Source organism: Chrysochloris asiatica, unplaced genomic scaffold, assembly GCF_000296735.1.
Source record: "Chrysochloris asiatica unplaced genomic scaffold, ChrAsi1.0 scaffold00155, whole genome shotgun sequence".
Taxonomy (NCBI): Eukaryota; Metazoa; Chordata; class Mammalia; order Afrosoricida; family Chrysochloridae; genus Chrysochloris; species Chrysochloris asiatica.
Window position 1 is genome coordinate 5,993,323 of NW_006408673.1, and position 20,117 is coordinate 6,013,439.

The 20,117-nt window shown below is 35.5% G+C and overlaps 1 protein-coding gene across 2 annotated transcripts in view; it reads right to left on the reverse strand.

Annotated features, from left to right (window-relative positions):
• LRBA (LPS-responsive vesicle trafficking, beach and anchor containing) overlaps positions 1 to 20,117 on the reverse strand; it is a 944,588-nt gene that overhangs the window by 410,333 nt on the left and 514,138 nt on the right. Inside the window, exons 37-41 of one of the 2 annotated variants that reach the window (XM_006870876.1) lie at positions 13,616 to 13,740; positions 10,767 to 10,781; positions 9,201 to 9,218; positions 4,147 to 4,293; positions 1,574 to 1,710 (exon numbers count right to left, since the gene is read on the reverse strand). In XM_006870876.1, coding sequence (XP_006870938.1) covers positions 1,574 to 1,710; positions 4,147 to 4,293; positions 9,201 to 9,218; positions 10,767 to 10,781; positions 13,616 to 13,740 — 442 coding nt within the window. The remainder of the gene's footprint in view (positions 1 to 1,573; positions 1,711 to 4,146; positions 4,294 to 9,200; positions 9,219 to 10,766; positions 10,782 to 13,615; positions 13,741 to 20,117) is intronic. The other variant, XM_006870875.1, reaches the window with a different exon arrangement.

The window sequence follows — 20,117 nt, forward strand, 5'->3', positions numbered from 1 at the left end:
AAAATTTTTTCATATAAAAATTAGCAAGAGCTTTGATTTTTGGAGTGCTACACAGGTAGCAAAGATCTATGCTTAGTTTCTATGATTAGGCTTAGCAATCCAGTATTTCACAAGCAACTGGGTGAAAATTGATTTAATGAGGCTATAGAATAAGATGAGAGAGAAATAAAAGTTATAACCTTACCTAAAGGGGCAAATAACTTCAGAGCCTAAACTCAGACAGTCAGAGTTCTATTTTTTTTTTTTAAATAATTCATTAAACATCTTTAAATTAAATCAGATTTTAAAGACATGTGTATTCAAAAGCATAATAGGATATTCTGAATTATCTTAAGTCACTTAAACTCACAAACTACAAGGTAAGAGAGTTTAAATAACGTTGGTTACCTTCCTTTCCTAAAGAAACTAAAACACATTCTCAGATATTTTAGTCAAATAACAAAGTAGAAACACTTATTGATATAAGTAAATTCAGAGCTAACATAAAGTTTCTTCTACATGGAATTAGAAGAATTATCAACCTCAAAACAACAGTTTCATAACAGACCTTCTGTCATAAAATCTATTATATCCTATATTAATAAAGGCAGCAATATTGAACCAAAATGCAGGAGGCATGTATAAACAGGATATTTGATTGCAAGATTTTAAATAAGATTATAACAGTTTTATCATGAGCGACTTTGAAATACTTTCAAATGATTAAGATTCAATAACTCACATATATTCTAAAAACCCCAAAGACTCTTCTTCCAGTAAACTCAGAAAGTGTGTGTGTATGTTTAAGTGTGTTAGCTATTAGTCTATCAAAGAAATAATTATGATTTTTCAAACCACTTCTCTTTCTACAGGTTTCCTCTTCTGCTCATTTTTAAAGAGTCTGTTTACTCTTTGAATAAACTTTACCATTCACTTTCTTGAAATAAACCTAATTTTGGTTTTATGGTTATGCCAGACACATTTCTTAGTAAAAATAAAGTCACTAGGGTCTAAAAAGTAATCAGAAATACATTTTAAAAGGGAAATTACATTTTCATTTAATAATAGGAAATTATTCAGTGCCTTGTAAAATGTACTAAAGGTAATGGGAACCAGAGGTATCTCACATGCAAAAAGCATGCATGTGTGCGCGACAGAGTAGTAAGTCATGGAGACAAAGCAAGGAGAGTGATATATTGGTATTAGACCCAGAAAACATAAAGGCTAAACAAAATAATTCCACTTTCAATCTCAGTGAATTCTGCAGTTTAATTCACCCTGGACCCTCTGAGGCAAAAATATATTTGTAGACAATGATCCCTGAGGTTTCTTATCCTCCTCAAATGAGCTAATGATAAATGCAATTAAGTGGAAATTGTTTTTGGATCTAAATGAACTTCAATAATCTAACTAGCTGTTAAGGGAATCATAAGCTTATAAAGAAAAAAAAAAAAAGTTGCCTTGCATATGAACAGAGAACATTCAGTAAGGAATTCAAACTAGACCTGCTAGCTTTTACCTAAGTCAGTCTCACCCACATGGTAGCCCACCATTCCACCATAAGAAAGAAAATGCCATTGAAATGTCTCCTCACCTTAGGATCTACTTTCTTGAAGTTGGGATCCTCTTCATCTACCTCAAAATAGAGTTCAGAAGAGGTAACAGAAAGAGTGCCTTTTACTACAACAGAGGGGGCCACGAGCTGAGCTGGTGTGCTCAAGCTAATGGGACCTGCCAAAAGAAAAAGACAAGTCATACAATCTGGGATGACATTTCTCAAAACTTGAATCAATTCAGCTAGAGAGTTTTTGTTTTTTAATTCTCAACTCCTTCTATACTTACATATCTGCTCCATACCTGGAAATTCAGGATTCTCATACTAAATTTGTAACATGTGATTAATGAATCACAGTAAACTAGGATGCAATTATTTTAGAGTTTGCAAGGCTTTGGTGTTAGTCTCTGGATAAGAAGGTGGCTCTGCCTAAGTAAGTCCATCCACATTCCATTTAGAAAACAAGCCTCAGGCTATCAAACAACATGGAAAAACATCCAGGAGCAGCCAGCCTCAATAGGATCCCAAGGCCAAAGGTTACCTTAGAGTTTGGGTGAAGCATGAATACAAAAAGATTGGTGATGTGGGAAATGTTAAACCATATTCTCTGATACAAAGATTTTGTGCCAGTTTGACACAAAATCTCTTCCATAATAACTTTACTTCATGAAAGACTGGTGAAAACACTTCTTTTCGAAACCTTCTTTTCAACTGTTAAATATTGTTCAATGCTTACAAATCTAATATTAGTGTAGTTCAGGGACTCTGGGAATAAACAGCTGGAGGGTGGGTTTCCAAGTGAATGAATTTTTATTGGAATAATCAAATCTCCACAGGGCTTATCAAAGAGACAAATCAGACTGCTACTGAAAACAATGGATTCTCTAACGATAGAACAGCATAAAGTATATTAGATATAAATCTAAACTAGGATGAAAAATAATAATTTCATAACATATATTAATGTAGAGCTAGAATAAGAATTTGAAGCCCCATGCCAATTCCTCATTAATACTAACCCTATTGGGAAAGAAAACGGCAAAAGAGAAGACTGGCACTTATACTTCTGAATTAATTAATATAGTGCCTATAAACAAGTTTCACCTACTCAGGTAATCACTGGGTGAAAAGGTGTTTCAAAATTCAGATGAACTGACATTTCCATCGATTGTTAGAAGGGTGATGGTCCTTAATCTCACATCAATCTTAATGTGTGCCAGTAGGACAATAGAAGGGATGCTCTGTGGAGATCAGAGCAGGTTTTGCCCTCTATTCCCAATGTACAAATACATTGTGTTTGCAGATGGGCAGCAGATAGCTGCAGAACAGCCATGATTTCCCAAAGCTCATCCCTATAAATGGATGAAATAAGCAGCTATGTGTTCTTTTGCTGTCTCCCTTTGCCCTCTGTACATTAGCATGTAATCCTGAAAAGAAATAACATTTTTTCAATCACTTTCAGACATTCAATTACAGGGTAAGCAGACAGCTGCAGGAGCTAGGGCATCCTAGGTCCTACAGGAGACCCCTGACAATTTCAACTTCATTTCTAAACCACACCACTTTATTAGTGTGTATTACTTCTTAATCCTATTGCCATTGTCAAGATTATATAATTAAACTCCCCTTTCACCTCTATTACTGTATGAATGTATTACTAGCAGCAAGAATAGATGCAAAAAGAGAGAGAGAGAGAGAGAGAGAGAAGGGAATGGATAAATGGATGTGAAGGAAAAGACTAGAGAGAAGCAGTATCCACCTTACCTTCCACTACCACCCGAAATCCCTTCACAGTATGCTCCAATTAATTTTATTTTACTTTACAGATAGGTTTTATCACCATAGAAGATACTATATTCTATTTTTGCACAGTATCACAGGTTGCAGATGATTTTCTAATAAAAGATTTTTTCTAATGCTTTTTTTTTTCTTAAAAATATTTTATAATTTTTAACCAATAGAAATTGTTGTAGACTCTCTCAGATTTTCCTCTTTGAAGGAAAAAGCTGTAGGCATTAAAAAAAATTTTTTTAAGCTGTCAATGAATGACCAAAATTTCAGCCTACACAAGAGCATTTTTCCCATAAGAGAAGTAAAACGGAAAATCCGCAAAGTGCAAATTAAAATTCCTACACCAAATAAAAATATGTGAATTTTGTGAAGAGCCATAACACCTTGGAAGTGATTTTATGTTGAGAGTTCAATTTACATACAGTGTGCTTCTCATGAAGACTTATACAACAAATAGTTCATCACCTAAAAGCTTTACTAACAAAACAACTGGCAATTATTTTTTTACTTCAAGCTCCATTTTATAGTGAATTCATAACCCCATGAATGTGTAAGCCATTATATTTTGTTGCTGCTTTCATTTTTTTTCTTTTTCAGTGAAAATTAATAATAAACAAAAACAAAAAAATGAGGAAGGTAAGGAGACAGAGCCAATGTTGGAGGTGAGGGAGAAAATGTTCGTGAGAACAAAAAACAATCTTTAATTAATGTAATTGTGGATGTAAGGTTGGTAGTCCTAGCAGTCACAGCTGAAAAAGTACGTAATTAGATGCTCACTGGTCCAGAGCTAACTGAAAAATCTGCACAAGCAGTGAATTTACCCGTAAGATTCTCTAAATCTTTCTCATCCACGGATGACAGAGTATCGTCGTCGCCTTCCAGGAGAATCTCGTTTTCTGAGTTCTGATTTCCTAAAGCCTGACTCTTGATGGACTGTTTTCCTTTAGCAAGGATATCTTCATCTGCAGCTGGAATGAAAAGGAAACAAAGCTGTCCATCAGCTCTGGGAAGAACACTTTGGCAGAGGGCAGGGGGCAGAAGTAAGGGTAGGTGGTAAAGGTGATCAATCATTTATGCACAGACTCATCCATGGTGGGGAAAGAGAATGGGTTGGCACACATGCTCAATTCTGACAAACTCGATTCCCCAAACCTAGTCTAATGTTACCCTGAGCAAGCACCCTAATCCCATTAAATCTGACCCCTGCACTACCAAACCATTTATTTACTTATTGTTACAGTAAGAGGTTCAAAAGCAGCCTTTTTTTGGAAATTAGTTAGGAAAAGAAACCAAAACCTAATTTTTGGAACAATTCTCATTTACTACTGAAAATAAAGACTACTGTACTGATCCATTCTGCAAATAATCTTACACCTACAAACATTTTCAAAGGGCTAGCAAGTGGAAAGGGAGGAGAATTCAGAGGTAAAATGAGTCAAAGCTGAGATATATTCACAGCCAATGAGGATTTGAGCCCAGATACTGAAGCCCTATCGGATACTAATAAAGCTACACAGCTCTTAGAAGCTGTATTTTCTTCCATTAACTTCATCCTCCCCCACATCTTCGCCATCCTACCCCCTCTTGGCCCTTATACAAATATCCATGAGTAAGGCAGAGTGGAAACTGAAGGCTCAAACACTACCTCCACCAAGTGTTTAAACTAAAGGGCTAAGGCACCCCGGGGGCAAACATAACAGAAAGACCTGGATGAGAGGCTTCTGGGCAAAGGGCCTCGTCTGCCAGCACTGGAGCAGCCTAGCGAGAGCTACAGTGCCAGACAGACTCTCAGGCACTGTGACAAGGCAAAGATTGCAAGAGGGAGAAGAGAATGTGAATAGTGGATCTGAGGAGCACCCTCAGCCAACAATGAGGCCAAAGAGGGGAGCTGAGAGGCAGATGAAAGAAGACAACAATGAAACTCAAAACGCTGACTTCCAGGTCTCATATCTCTGCAGGCTCACAGTATTTGAGCTACTTATCTTTAAGAAAGGAGTCCCGGTGTGGCGCTGTGGGTTAATGCACTAGATTGCAAAGTCGGTTTGAACTGCAAGGTTGGTGGTTCAAGCTTACCAGTCGTTCTTTGGAAACCCTCTACTGGGTCGCTGTGAGTCGGAACCGAATCGAAGGCACTTAACAACAACAACAATCTTTAAGAAAAGCAACTAATTCTGGATTTGTGATTTTTAATAAAGCTTATGTGTGTCTATGTATGTGTGTTTTCCTAACCTCATTTTTTAAAAAGAGAAAGTTTAGAATATTTTTAGCACTACAGGCATACATTCCTGGCTTCCAGCTAGGAAACTCCCAAAGGTAAAGCACCTGATCCACCCAGGCAGCAACTATTGATATGCAAACTGATGGCTAGGCTCGAGGATCCACAGTAGTTTTCCCTGGGCACAAGGCCCAAACCCCAGGGAAGAAAAAGTAGGAAGTGCTCAGTAACATGACTATTTTTACCTATACAATTTTTCCTAAATAGTTAAACTGCACATGTGTTAACTGGTTAGCTTAGCAAATCAAATAGGTTTTATAAGTATAATATAGGTAATGTTAAAGGTAAAAGTCTATTTCCATCATGTTTCTGTTGTTAAGTACAGTCAAGCAGGTTCTGATTTATAGAGATCCTGTATGGCACACTAGGATAAAGCACTAGACCACAAGGTTGGTTTGAATCACAAAATGGGCAATTCAAACTCACCAGCTACTCTTAGGAAACTCCATATAGGGTGGCTATGAGTTGGAACTGATTTGGAGGCAATTAACAGCAACAATAATTTCAATGAGTGGTGGCAGGGTTTGAACTTCCAACCTTGCAGTTAGCAGTCTACTGCTTATCCTATAGTGCCACACTGGGACTTCATTTTTATCATATTCAGTGTGAGTTCAACATATATACAATTTATATACACTACTGATGGCACTGGAGTCCTGGTGTGGTGCTGTGGGCTAATGTGTCAGACAGCAAAGTCCGTGTGTGGTTCAAGCTCACCAGCTGCTCCTGGGAGACCCTATACTGGGTTGCTATGGGTCAAAATCAACTCGACAGCACTTAACAGCAACAACAACTTAGGGCACTGTTCTTTATTTACTTTCTATTACACAAGGAAGTCACGCAAAAAAGTTTCCTGTATTTAGAGTAGAATACTCAAAACCAAACTCATAGTTATTGAGTTAATTGCCAACTCATAGAGACCTGACCTTGTAGGGTTTCCAAGGAATCCTGATGTGGTGCTGCTGGATAAATGCTAGACTGCTAACCACAAGGTTGGTGGTACAAACCCACCAGCTGCTCCCTGGAAACCCTATACAGTGGTGGTATGAAGAAATGACTCAACAGCACTCACAACAACAAAGCTTTATGAAATCTAACTGCTACATCTTTGCCCCATATAAAGTGGCTGGTAGGTTAGAACTGCTAACTTTTCAGTTAGCAGCCAGATGCTTCAATCACTGTGCCACTGGGGGCCCTTAGTTAAGAGTAACTTACATGAGTAAGTGAAATCATATTTGATTCCTGTATACAACACAGTGTTGCACATAAAAGTCTCAATAATATCTGAAAAAGATTAAAGTAGCTAATGAATATCTTATTTTCAAAAACGCCTCAAAATATACCAGTACTTAACCAGTAACTTTCAGGAAAATAGCAGTACAATTTTTTATATCATTGTATTTATTTCAATTATTTTATATTTCCCTTCTCTGAAATCAGAATGACTGCCCTTAGTTCACTCAATATCCTTTCCAATTTTCTATCAACTTTACAAAACATAAACTGATTGCTGAGAAATACAAAAGCAAGTACCATCTTCTAGGTTTTCCTGTAACACAAATTATAATAAATTATCAATTTCTAGTTCGATTTTAGTACAGAATCGATATGTTACATTGTCTTCAATGCATGAATTTAAATGCCTTCTTCAGAAAGGAAATAATAATGTTCACAGAAATAAAGGCTAATATTATCTAGCACTTGCCATATGTCAATGTTCAAAATACACACATATTTTAATTTACTAGTTTTCATAAATCCTGCACTAATTTCTAATTTTCAGAAGAATAAACAGGCTCGGATTAATACAATTTCTGAGAAATGGAATCAGGATGTAAATCCAGGAAGTATAACACTAGAATCCTGAGAACAGTGACTATGCTGTGATCAGACTAGCTCTTGGATATAAGGAAACAAACAATAAAAAAAGTAACACACATATAAGGCGATTTCAAAAGGTCATAGATAAATGGAACTAGAAGATAACAGAATTTTTCCTGGAACTTTCTGAAGTTCCCTCTTAACATACATATATAAGATTTTCCCATTAATTCGCTAATTATGCTTCCATTATGCATTTGAAAACAAAGTTAAATCAGAATTAGCATAAACATATAGAGAAAAAAAAACTTATTTTCAAACTTAAATTTGATAAGCATATGCCAAGCACAATTAACTTCGACACCTTGTACTTCACTTTCTCTGATTATTGCCATACATGCACTGAGGTACCAGGAGCTTATTTAGAAAAGAAAAAAAGGCCTTTAATCTGCAAACATTTACAAAAAAGAGAATACCCAGTGGCAATAGACAGTGATTTAAAAGATCTCAGTAAATAGTTACAATCATTTACATAAGCACCTAAATAAAATTTTAATTTAAATTATGCCATCCAACTAGAATTTTAGAAGTTTAGACACATAGTCGTAATATCCTGACTCATAAAATACAACAACTTTTGAATTAAAATAAAGTTTTATGAAAAAAAATTTAGGAGTACTTTAGGTGTACTGTGCATACAAACACCCACTTTAATTTATTTATTTACTTATTTTTACAAGCTCAGATTCTGGAATTGTTCAACCTCAACAGAAAAACCTCTTGTCATGGAAAATATGCAGCTTACTGATATTTAGAATGGTTTTCCTGTAATTAACTCCCCCTTGAGGATTTTAAGTTAGCAGCAGTAAAATTACCAACAGTACCCTAATACACACCACATGGGCTAGTGGTCAATTCTCAGTGGTCTAATAGCTTTCTGCTGAAGAACTTTTTTTTTCTTCAAAATTAGAACAAAATTGTCCCAAGCATAAAGTAAAAGATAATGATCATGTTTATGCATGCTGAGAAAAGAATATTTTTAACTTCCGTCTGTCTTATACTCAATCAACTACTACAAATAAATATCAACTATTTTGATCTCTTCTGTGAGTATATTTTACAATAGTCTGAATGTTAAACTGGATGAAACCAAAACATACTTTGGTTCCATTTTAAAGCTTGATTCAGATAATGGCTACTGAAAATGATACCTGCTTAAATTTTCCATGTTACTGTTAAACAGACTGCCTTCATTTCATCTTCTCTGATTTAATATCTACCCCAATTTAATAATTAAACTTCAAATGTTACCTAAATTATAGAGACTCATCAAAAATGCTTTTCTTGAAACATGGCTCTTAATTCACTGAGCCAAGAGCAACGAGAGGGCCGAGGAGAAGGCTGGTGCTCAAAATGTTCACTTGAAGTTCTTTGGCTTTAGGCTCAGAGCTAGCTCTGGGCATGAGCTGATTTATCTATCTAACAGGCTAGGTAAGTAAAATTAAAAACGAAAAAGAACACTGAAAACCTGTTCCGCATATGACATATAAATCTCCTTTGTAATGTTCACTGAGTCATTGAACTCAAATCATCAATAGTCAATGTTATAGAAAAAGAAGTTTGCATATGAAAAATTAGCAATTTTATTGTGCGTGTGTGTTTTAAAGGAAAAGGTCTTCAAGATTCGTAAAGATTGGCTAAGAATCTTGACTTGACACACTTCAAGACTGGTCAGCAAAAAATAGGAAGACCCTCAAAGAGATGGGCTGATACAGTGACAGCGACTGTAACTACGCACTCAAACAAAACAATGGATGACAAAGGATTCTGGCAGTGTTAACTTCTGTTGTACACAGTGTCAATATGAATTGACACCTAACAAAACAGCAGCAGAATAACAAAGTGACCTCAAATATTCACAAAATAAAAGTGGGTGTACACTTCATGGACTGTGAAGCACACACCATAATAGGATCTTACGTATGATACATAAAAAGAATATTTGTATTCAACTCTTGTCCGGATCCAATTAATTCCCCTTTATACAGTTTGTGCTTTCTCCACAAGGTTCCAAATACAGAAAACATACTGGAGAAAGGTTAGCAAAACTACCAAGTAGTAAAACTACAAAAAATGATTAGGAGAACAAGTGCATTATAGATTTCCCAAAAGTTTTGGAGAGAGAACCTAGTACACATTAATTACTAAAGCATTGTTGTTGTACTGTCAAGTCGGTTACCACCCAAAACGACCCTGTATAGGTTTTACTAGGAGTGACTGTTGAGCTTGAACCACCGACCTTGTGGTTCAAACTGACTTTGCAGTCCGTCCAGTGCATTAACACAATGCCACACCAGGACTCCACTAAAGCATGGGAAATTATGGATGTTATGAGCAAATGGCAGGATTTTAGATTTTTACATGGTCTGTCATCCATAGAAAACCAGATTACTTATCTGTACTCTTCTATACACTTACAATGGCTTTGTAGGGTAAGCTCTGGACTGTGAACCAAAAGATTGGCAGTTCAAGCCCACCAGCCACTCCTTGGGAGAAAGATGAAGTTTTCAGCTCCTGCAAAGATTTATAGCCTCAGAAACCCTATACAGGGTCCCTATGAGTCACAACTGACTCAATGGCACTTAACAACAACATATGCTTTCAAAATACTTTATAAACTATGTTAAACTTTTTCATATTTGGTAAATATGTGTGTGTGTTTGTGTGTGTGTATATATATATATATATATATACATACATACATACATATATATAGTACAAAATGAAATGCCTTGAATTCAATAGAATGCTACTGTTAAGCTGTTTTAATAACTGAATTAAAACCAATCTTTCTAGTATTTCAAATATTTATATAAGATTTCAATCTGAATATAAAATTCCTATCATATTTAACGATGAACTTAAGAAGACAGCACAGTACAATGATATGAGAATTATGACTAGGAGTCAGTTAAATTTGGTTTTAGCCCAACATTTGCAATGAATTACATATAGTCTCTGATCCTCAGTTTCCCTATCTGTGAAGAATAAAGTTGGAGTAGATTTCAGCCTTATTTCCCTTCAAGATCTAAAATGTCAGTAATAAATAACTGACAATCTGGGTTCTATGCATTAGGAGAATATTTGGAATCATTACAACTGATTTCTAATAAACCTTAAAACTATAATATAGAAAGAAACGCTCGCAAGAATTAAATACTCATCTCTGCTTGTTGCTGTTAATTTCCATAAAGAATACATAAGCATTACAGGGAAATTTTAATTTTAATTTTAAAATATGACTCAGTTCTACAAAGTTAAAGAAATCTCCCATTACAACATGACTTTTATAAATAACCACTTTGGAGGGTCTCTTTTTGAAAAATTACCTAAAGCTCTTTTCCCCAAGCAAGTTAATGTGAACTTGGGAAGGGCAATTAAATTGTCAGAATTAAAAAATTTGTTTTTAACTAGAAGGTAGCCAGAAGTAGAGTCATGGGGCTGGTATTGATCGCCTGAACAGAGAACATCACTCTTCAGGTATTTACTCTGCCACCTTTACACCAGAGGCTTTCCTTCAAATCAAGTCAATCTATAAAAAAGATGGCTCTCACTACTAAAATACATAACTAATCTCCAAGTGCACTTCTATTTAGATGTCTTCCTTTGATAATGATAGTATTGCTCATGATGTTCCAAAAGTCTGTGTTGTCAAAAGGTCCTGTCTCCTTCCTTCCTTGAATCAATTATAAATAAAAGTGAGACGAACTCAGAAAACAAAATAAACTGACATACTATCCTCAGTCAAACCTATTTTAAATATTTCAGTGTTATCTATGTTAAGTTCTTAATTTCAATTAATTTAAAAATCATATTAACTATTTTATTGAGCATACCTGACTCTAAATACATTTATTCTGATTGGCTTTATTAATGTTTCAAAAAGTAAAGATAATATTTTTAAATTAACTGAGATTAAGAGTGGCACACTTTATTTAATATTTAAAAACTAAGAGCTTTATTTGATATAGATTATATATTAAATTATACTGATATTAAATAATACCATAGTAAAATCTGGGTGTAGAATTCAGAAATTAACTGATATATTCTCATTTTCCAATAAGAATATATACAAAGTATGATTCATGAGCATGTGTCATTTTTTTAAAAAAATGTTAAATTTAAGATGCCACAACTCCTTACTAGTAAGACTACTGAAGCATGTCCTAATTTTGTTTCATTAAAATATACACATACAGATTTCCGATAATTTTTATTTTTAAACTGTCATAATTTGCTTTAAATATTACTTATTGTAAGATTTATATGAAATGCTGAATTAAATATGATGAAGTCACATAAAATACTTTAACTTTGTTTCTCTCGATTTTACAATAAATAATAAACAGATAACTAATTAATCTTGTATTAATCCTTCAACTACGGCTTAGACTAATTTGAGTGAAATCTGCTTCTATATAGGATGTTTCACCTCTTAAATTACAGTAACTGATGCTAATAAACATCTTTATATCCAATACCATTGCAGAGTCTTAGCCTTACAAAACAAACACAATTATTTTAAAAGGTAAAGTTCAACAATACAATTTTAATCTGTTCAGTATGAAGAATCCTAGAACTCCTCAAAATGCATAAATTTTCTTATTTTGATAAGGATGCATTTTAGTAGGTTCTACATTGAATTTATGCCACAAATTTTAAAGTCAGTTAGTGATATATCTCCTATATAAAGGATTAACACTTTATGTGTGAATTAAGAAAACCAGTCCTTCTTTTCCAAATCTAAAAAGGAAAATGTTTATAGCAATATTATTCCCAGGCACAAGTCCTCAAATTGCAAGCTTACTATTAAAATATAATTTAGAAAATAACACTTAATTATTGAATTTCACATATGTAGTGTCACATAAAAAGAATACGAATCCTAAAAGTAAAAGTGGCCTAATTAATTCTACATCTTATTTTTCCTTCTCCACCTCCTGTAGCTGAAGATGTAGGGCCCTGGGACTATTATTGCTTTTAGATCACTTTGTTATTGACTATTCTCTGTATGGTCATTTATTTTAAAGGACTGATGTCACATTTGGTGTTATATCTGATGACATATTGTGGACATTTTCTCCCAGAAATGGCTCTTTAGGGCTGAGTGCAAGAGGTTAAACTGCCTGACTGAGGCCAAACCAAATATTACAGATTTTAATCTAAATTCTTAATATTCTTATTAAAGGTGTTAAACATTTATTTTGTGTTCTGTATATAATTTCACCATAAATTACTGTACATTAAGCTAATAAGCTGAAAAAAGGGGAATTAAAACTACTTCCTATGTGATTAAAAACTATCCAATTTATATTCTGAAATATACAAACAACTTTTAAATTAGGAGGGCCTTTTTGCCCCTTAATCTGTATATCTTAATTAGCTTTCAAAAGTCATAAAACAATAAATAATATTCTATGTTCAAAGAACGTATAGCACAAATCCAAAGTATTCATCAGTGGACCTATTCAGTTTTTCCAATTTGCTTATCTGACTTCTACCAAAAGTGAATCATAGTGATATGCACAATATCAAAAAAGGAAAACTCTTTTGTTGAGCTCTGATAACAAGATGATGCAGAACAGGAACATATGAAAATAATGTTTATTCTCTTTTTCTAAGACTCTTCTGTCACAGCCCTCTACAAATCAAGGTTCAGAAAGTGTCTCTGCACGTGGACATTTATTACCACCTCTCCTATTTCAGAATCTCATGCTAAAAGACTATGGTGGGGGAAAACCATATATGCATGACAGAACCTGGGAACCTATTTGATCTATAAATGCAGTCTTTCTGATATTCATGGATTTAAGGCAGTCTTCCTAGTATAATTTTCTCAACCTGGATGTGTTACATGAAAGGAGAAATATATTTTCCTCCCACTAGGAAACAAAGGGTCCATGTTAAGTAAGTTTTGCATGTGTAACATAATAAATAAATAAATACACTTGACACCATAAGTTTATAGTCCCCTACAATCACTATAAAAAATTTAACTCCTCTTTCTGGGGTAAATAACTATGAAATATAGTGTTGGACCATTTTACAGTGCCTTGTAATAATGAAGTTATGCTCTTCATTACCAAGTACTGTACCTGCTGCTATTGGCAAGAACTGGTTTGCACACTGACCATGTTCCACGGCTGTTTTTAGTGTCGCTTCAGGATGTGTCGATCCTAGAGGGTTACGCACAAATCGTCGCCGGCGCCGCAAGTCATCTTCCCAGTAGTCAAGGCGCCAGAACTCACGAGGACGACTACAATGAAACAGAGAAGCCACATATGTTAGCAATTATAAAACAGCGTGGTAGCACTGATTTTCTGCATAAAGCTCTCCTTGTTTGCTCTGCCTTTTTACCCCCTCCCTTTCCTCTTAATTCTCCCTCCACCTCACACTCCCCGTTTTTGCAATCTTTAACTTAGGTATGTCCTTGAAAATAACAATATCACCTTCTAGTCTAAGGAACTCCTTTCCCTTTTTCTTGGAAGGTGAAATGAGCACTAAATACATCATTTTGAAATGAATTGCTGACAGTGTGATCAGTTTCCCCACACTCCAGTGGCATGTGCTCTGATTTCAGCCTCATTTCAGCCTCAGCAGGGCACCTTTCTCTGTGGCTGCATTTATAAACCAGAATAGGGAAAAGGCTATTATAAATATGGTATAGCATTACCTATATTAATCAAAGTCTGTCCCCCTTCATTTTTCTTCCTAATTTGTGCCTTTTTGCACAAGGTCAGTAAATCATACCATGAATTCTTGGTCCAGAAAGTGTTAACTTTAATGAATATCTCAGTTACATGGTTATGTATGTGATAATAAAATATTACTCTGTTTAGATGTGTAGGAATTTAATTAAAATAATCTCTTAAAATATTCATTACATTTAGCCCCTGAGGCTTAGAACAACACAAGAAAATGCATTTCTTCTCCATTTACTGTTTTTAAATAAACCATTCCTGTAGAGTGAAATAGCAATCTATTTTCAAGCAAATCAGATTGGATTTCTGTTTTATGTAGTCTGTTTTTATATTTAATTAAAAACTACATGCTATATGATGTGCAATAATTGCTATATCGAAAGCATACTATTGTAAATGTATATTTTAAAAAAAGGGTTCACTCATTTTAAGTTCTACTATATTTTCCCCAATTATGTAGATCTTTTATGTGGCAAGATATAAATGTCAACTTTCTCTCCTGTTAGCTAATCATAATCTAGCATGCTGGAAAATATTTTGTAGGGAAAATACAAGTATGAAAAATTTTTTTAGTTTTAGTAAGAAAAAAAAAATCTCTGCAGAATATTTTAATTCACTGACAATATACAGCAGGAAACTCCTGTAAGTTTCAATAATGAAATAAAAATTTTATTTCAAAACTAAAACTTCTATAAGAATGACTAGTATGAAATAAAATGTTATAGTTCATACACTAATAAAATTGTGTACCTGTCAGATCTGACAAATTAGAAATTTTGACCAACTGACCCAAAATATACAAGTAAAAGTTACATTTATTTTGATGGCTTAAAAATGCCATATTGAAGATTCAAAATAGATTTTTAAGTAACTACTTATATTAATTTTTTTTAAAAGTTTTAGATTAATAAAAGTATTGATATTGTTAACAGGCAAATCTTGTTCAAAGAAAGTATTTAAAAAGCAATAAGAACCTTATTTCTGAGAGTGCTAGAGAGAAAATAACAACATCAAAGATTTCCTTTGTTGATCATGCATGAGGAGGAGAGAGGAGATATGATATAACCAAAATGGAAAACAAAATAGTGTAACAACCTTAGTGCTCAAAAACAACCAAACAAAAAAGCTTTTTTCTTATCTACGGATCGTCATTATTTTGCTGCCTAAATTTTAAATAAACATCCTTATTAAGGTATCATTTAAAAATAATTTAAAATACCCACAGTATATAAATATAGGCAAGAGACAACAGTGATTGGAGCTCAATTAATAACATAAAATTCTCCTTAGGTGATTGTTCGAGAGGGGAAAAGGCGGTACACAGATGGCTATGTGTAAGGCTTTGATAGTCGTGGAGCTTGGATAGGTACTTCATCATTCTGCCTACCTACATTTATCTGTTAAAATTATTATCAAATATCAGCCAGGATGCAGTCGTGAATCACAGGCTGCTCCTCGTCTTCAGGGGAATGATACAATGAGGGTCTATTCATCAGTGCAGCAATCGGCACAAGTAATTAGTTCCCTAGACTGAGATCTCCTACAAAGCCTATTTCAGTCAGCACCACAAACATATGACGATGTAAAGCTAATGAAAGCTGTTAAAATTTGTTAACCTTTTCTGCCATCAATCCTTCTAATATTCTATGCTTCAGTATTATGCAAAGGTGGTAAATTATTAATTTGTCATTCATCCATCCTTCTGAATTTTGAGTAAAATTAAATTATGTCATTCTTCTTGATAACAATTAAAATTATAAGAGATGTTAAGCTACTATGATAAAATTATTACAAAATTAGGTAACAATAGATTCTGTTATAAGCAAGATAGTAAAGTCAAATCCACTGGCTATTAAAGCATGTACCCAATTGTTTTCTTTATACAATATAGTACCAGAAGGGCTGCAAAATCATTAGAAAACTGCAAACTGTAACTAAAATTTGGAGGAAATAAAACAACAACACTTATTTTCATATTCTTTAATACTATGGGGGGAAAAAAGGGCAAATGGTGACATTGGGCTAAAAAAAAAAAAAAGGCGCCAACTGATCAGGAACTGTGAATTTGGTCTCATAATAGAAAATATTTTCAGATAAATCTTCACTTATCCTAACTATGTATTTCTGTCTAGAACTATGAATGTTCTACCAAAAATAAATAAATACTTAGGACACAGTCCAAATACGGACTTTATATAGCAGCATGATAATTTTTATAATACCCTTAAGCTGTATCATTTAGGGACTATCTTTGCAACACAAGTACTCTCTCTCCTATTACAGTGATTTAATATAAAAACCAAAAATCTAAGCCCACCCATCGAGTTGATTCCAATACGTACACCACAGAGAAGAACTACTCCTTAGGGTTTCTGAAACTGTAAATCTTTACGGGAGCAAACAGCCTCATCTTTCTTCTGTGGACCAGTTGGTACATTTAAACCTACAACTTTATGGTTACACAATCAAGTGCTTAGCCCACAACACCACTAGGGATCCTTCATTTAATATACTCTGAAGGGAAAACTCAAACTTACCTATTTTAGACCACAGATTTGGAATGCATTATAAAAATCACCTACAGAAATCAGTATTTAATGTGTTGTTTTTTTCAGAATCTCTCAAAGTCACTGTTCCAGGGATACGAATCATTGTTCTAAATGATACAGAATACAAAGCTCTCACTAAATCCAAAGTCATTGCCATCTAGTCAATTCCAAGTCCTAGCAATCCTACAAGGACAAAGAAGAACTGGGCATAGGGTTTTCAAGGGTGTAACTCTTTACAGAAGCAGACTGACTCATCTGACCACCTCCAAATAGCTGGTGGTTTAAACTGGCAACCTTTCTGTTAGAAGCCAAATGCTTCACCTCCAAGGTTCCTACAGAGCCCCTCAAGGAGCTTACTAAAAATTAAAGAACTACTGCTCTCATTTGAAAAAAAAAACAAAAATTAACACTCACTTTCTCATCATGACAGTATATTCTTTGGAGAGAAAAGTCACATTCAAATGAGGGTAATTATTGGTGGGTTTACAGTCATTTACAAAGTAACAGATTAGGACCAAAAAGCTAGTGCTCTGTCTCCCTGATACCACACTCCAACAACATGCATTACCAATACCACAAAAAAAAAAAAAAAAAAGAGAGAGAGAGAGATAGCGCCTTAGTGGTGTGGTGAATTAAATGTGGGGCTACTAACAGAAAGGAGTCATGTGTGGCACCAAAGGATATGCACTGGACCACGAGGTTGGTTTGAACCACAAGGTTGGTGGTTCAAACACACCGGTCTCTCCTCAGAAACCCTATACAGGGTCGTTATGAGTCAAAAACGACTCAATGACACTTAATAACAACTTAATACTTAACAACAATGAACAGAAAGGTTGGTGGTTCAAAACTTCTCAGGAACAGAAAGATATAGTAGTCTGGTTCCATAAAGATTTACAAGCTTATAGAGGAACAGAAAATACTTCCTGAAAGAAAGACCAGCAGGAATAATCAAAAATAATAACAGCAGTCTGACTGACTACTATAAGAACAAGCAAGTTGTTTGCTGGGGAGCCATCAAGGCAAGAAAACAAGTCCCCTCAGGGCAAACCACTTCCAAGACTGAAACTCAAAAGAGAATACACGAGCAGGCATGTAATCTTGCTGGTGACCACACTGGTCCACCTATAAGGGAAAGTGAGGGGAAAACAGCAATGAAGCTGTGAGCTAAGTCCGACCAGGTTCAACAGACTCCGTTCAACCTGTATTGAGACCTATTTGGCCAGCAGTATAGTAAACCCGGGGATTCCCAAGCCCAAGCACAGGGACATAGTCACAGAGGACTAGAGTGGAGAATGAAACATCCAGTTGATATGAAGTGAGGGGAGATGCACAAGAACACCCATACTTTCAGATAGTACCCATTTGACCTAGCTTCAATGACTGGATAATGAGAACTCAACTAGAAGAAGAAAGAAGATGAAAAAAAAAGTATAATCTGCCACAATTTGATGAACTTGACCAATACTTATGGATGTAGTAGCTCATAAAGAACAAATCTTTACAGAGAGGATCATTCCCAACCCCTCGGTACACAGGGTTGACACGGATGAGCAACTTAGAAATTGGCTATCCAAAATGGGAGGCTATGAAGGCACGAAGTGACTGGCTTACAAGTTTTCAAGAGGGAGCTTAATTTCAGAGGGTGTGGGGGGAAGGTAGACTCTCCAATGAGGGGTTTCCAACCTGTCAGAATAGACTCAGTCACAGTGGGTTGGGTTTACAAAAAAATGAGGCACACTTTGTAATTTGAATACTGAAAAAGGTCTCCCTCATCTGCCAGTTTGTTATGTTGTGGTATCTATGTGTTGCTGTGATGCTAGAAACAATGTCATTGGTGCTTCAAATACCAGCAAGATCACCCATTTTAGAAAGGTTACAGAAGAACTTCAAATCTACAAACAGACTATGTTGGGGGCCAAAAGGCTTACAGGCCTCATAAAACTTTAAGTCTGGGTCTAACCAGACAAAGTCTGCTTATCAATACAGGGGAAGTAGCCTTCCCAGGATCACGTGATTCACAGTAAAGGATAAACATGCAGGGAAAGTAGCTTTCCCAGGATTACGTGATTCACAGCAAAAGATAAACTTATAACTATGCAAAACAACAATGACTTGCAGAACCACCCTATATAAACTTGGAGATTTGAAATAAACTTCCTCACTCGCCATCAGCTTGTGTCCTCTCCTCAGTGCTTTTCTTTTGTACATATTTTTCTATATCCACGCCCCTCCCTCAGGCACCTTCGAAATGGTTGGAGCAGGACTCTGACAGGTGGCGCCCAACGTGGGGCCCGAGTACGAGGGAAAAGCAGAGGACCCCGAAAGAAGATACCATGGAAAAGTAAGCAGTGGGGGCAATTTTTCCTGAGGAGACATGGGAAACAAACATGGGAAGGCTCGGTATGTACATATGATTATAGAAATGCTCCGAGCCAGAGGAGTGAAAGTAGATTATAGTCAGCTGTGTAAATTCATAGATTTTTGTAAATATGGTATGTCCCTGGTTCCCTGAGGATGGGGTCATAGATGTAAAATTATGGAATCAAATTGGGCAAACTATCCCCCTACACCTCAGAATTCCCTTAATCATGTAATTTTTACTTTAAATTTAATTTTAACTGATGCCTCCGGTCTAACTGCTGTGGATTGGCACATGGGGCTCCCAAGAGACAAACAATCCCCTCTGGTCAAATGGAAGGATGCTCTAACAGGGCAATGGAATAGGCCCGACCCCGTGTTGATCTGGGGACGAGGCTATGTATGTGTTTTTCTACAGGATGAAGCTGCCCCTCGCTGGATTCCTGAGCGCCTGGTTCAGCATTATGACAGCAACAGAGTATTGGGCGATCGTACCACATCCACCCCTGCTACACCCAGTGGACTGGAATGAGAGACCCTTTCCTCTGCTCGTGAACGTGACTAACTTTACAACCACACAAGGACTTGTTGAGTACAGTCAACATCTTTCACCAGAAAGCCAACGATTTGACTATAATGGGACAGTCTTTGTGAAACCTGTATGCTTTTCTCAAAGAAATCAGACTGCATTTTGTAGCAATGTCTCTGCTATAGCAGAGTTAGCAGTGAGCCAATGGAACCTAACAACAACAGATGGGTCTGGTGACAGGAGATGGGGATAGGATTCATTTGATTCAATACTGATTAATAGTTATCATGACTAATTGCAACAGTCACAATTGTAAAAGTAAAATTGTTTAACAAAAAGGGGGGAACAGTTTATCTTACATTCCAGGAACAGAGGACTCTAGGGCCATCAAGAGAAGACCATGAGCAGAACACGGGACCCTAACCAGAGAAGCAGCAACACCAGAGATGGAGGCAGAAGTGATGGCATGGAGAGATAAAACAGCTGAGGACTC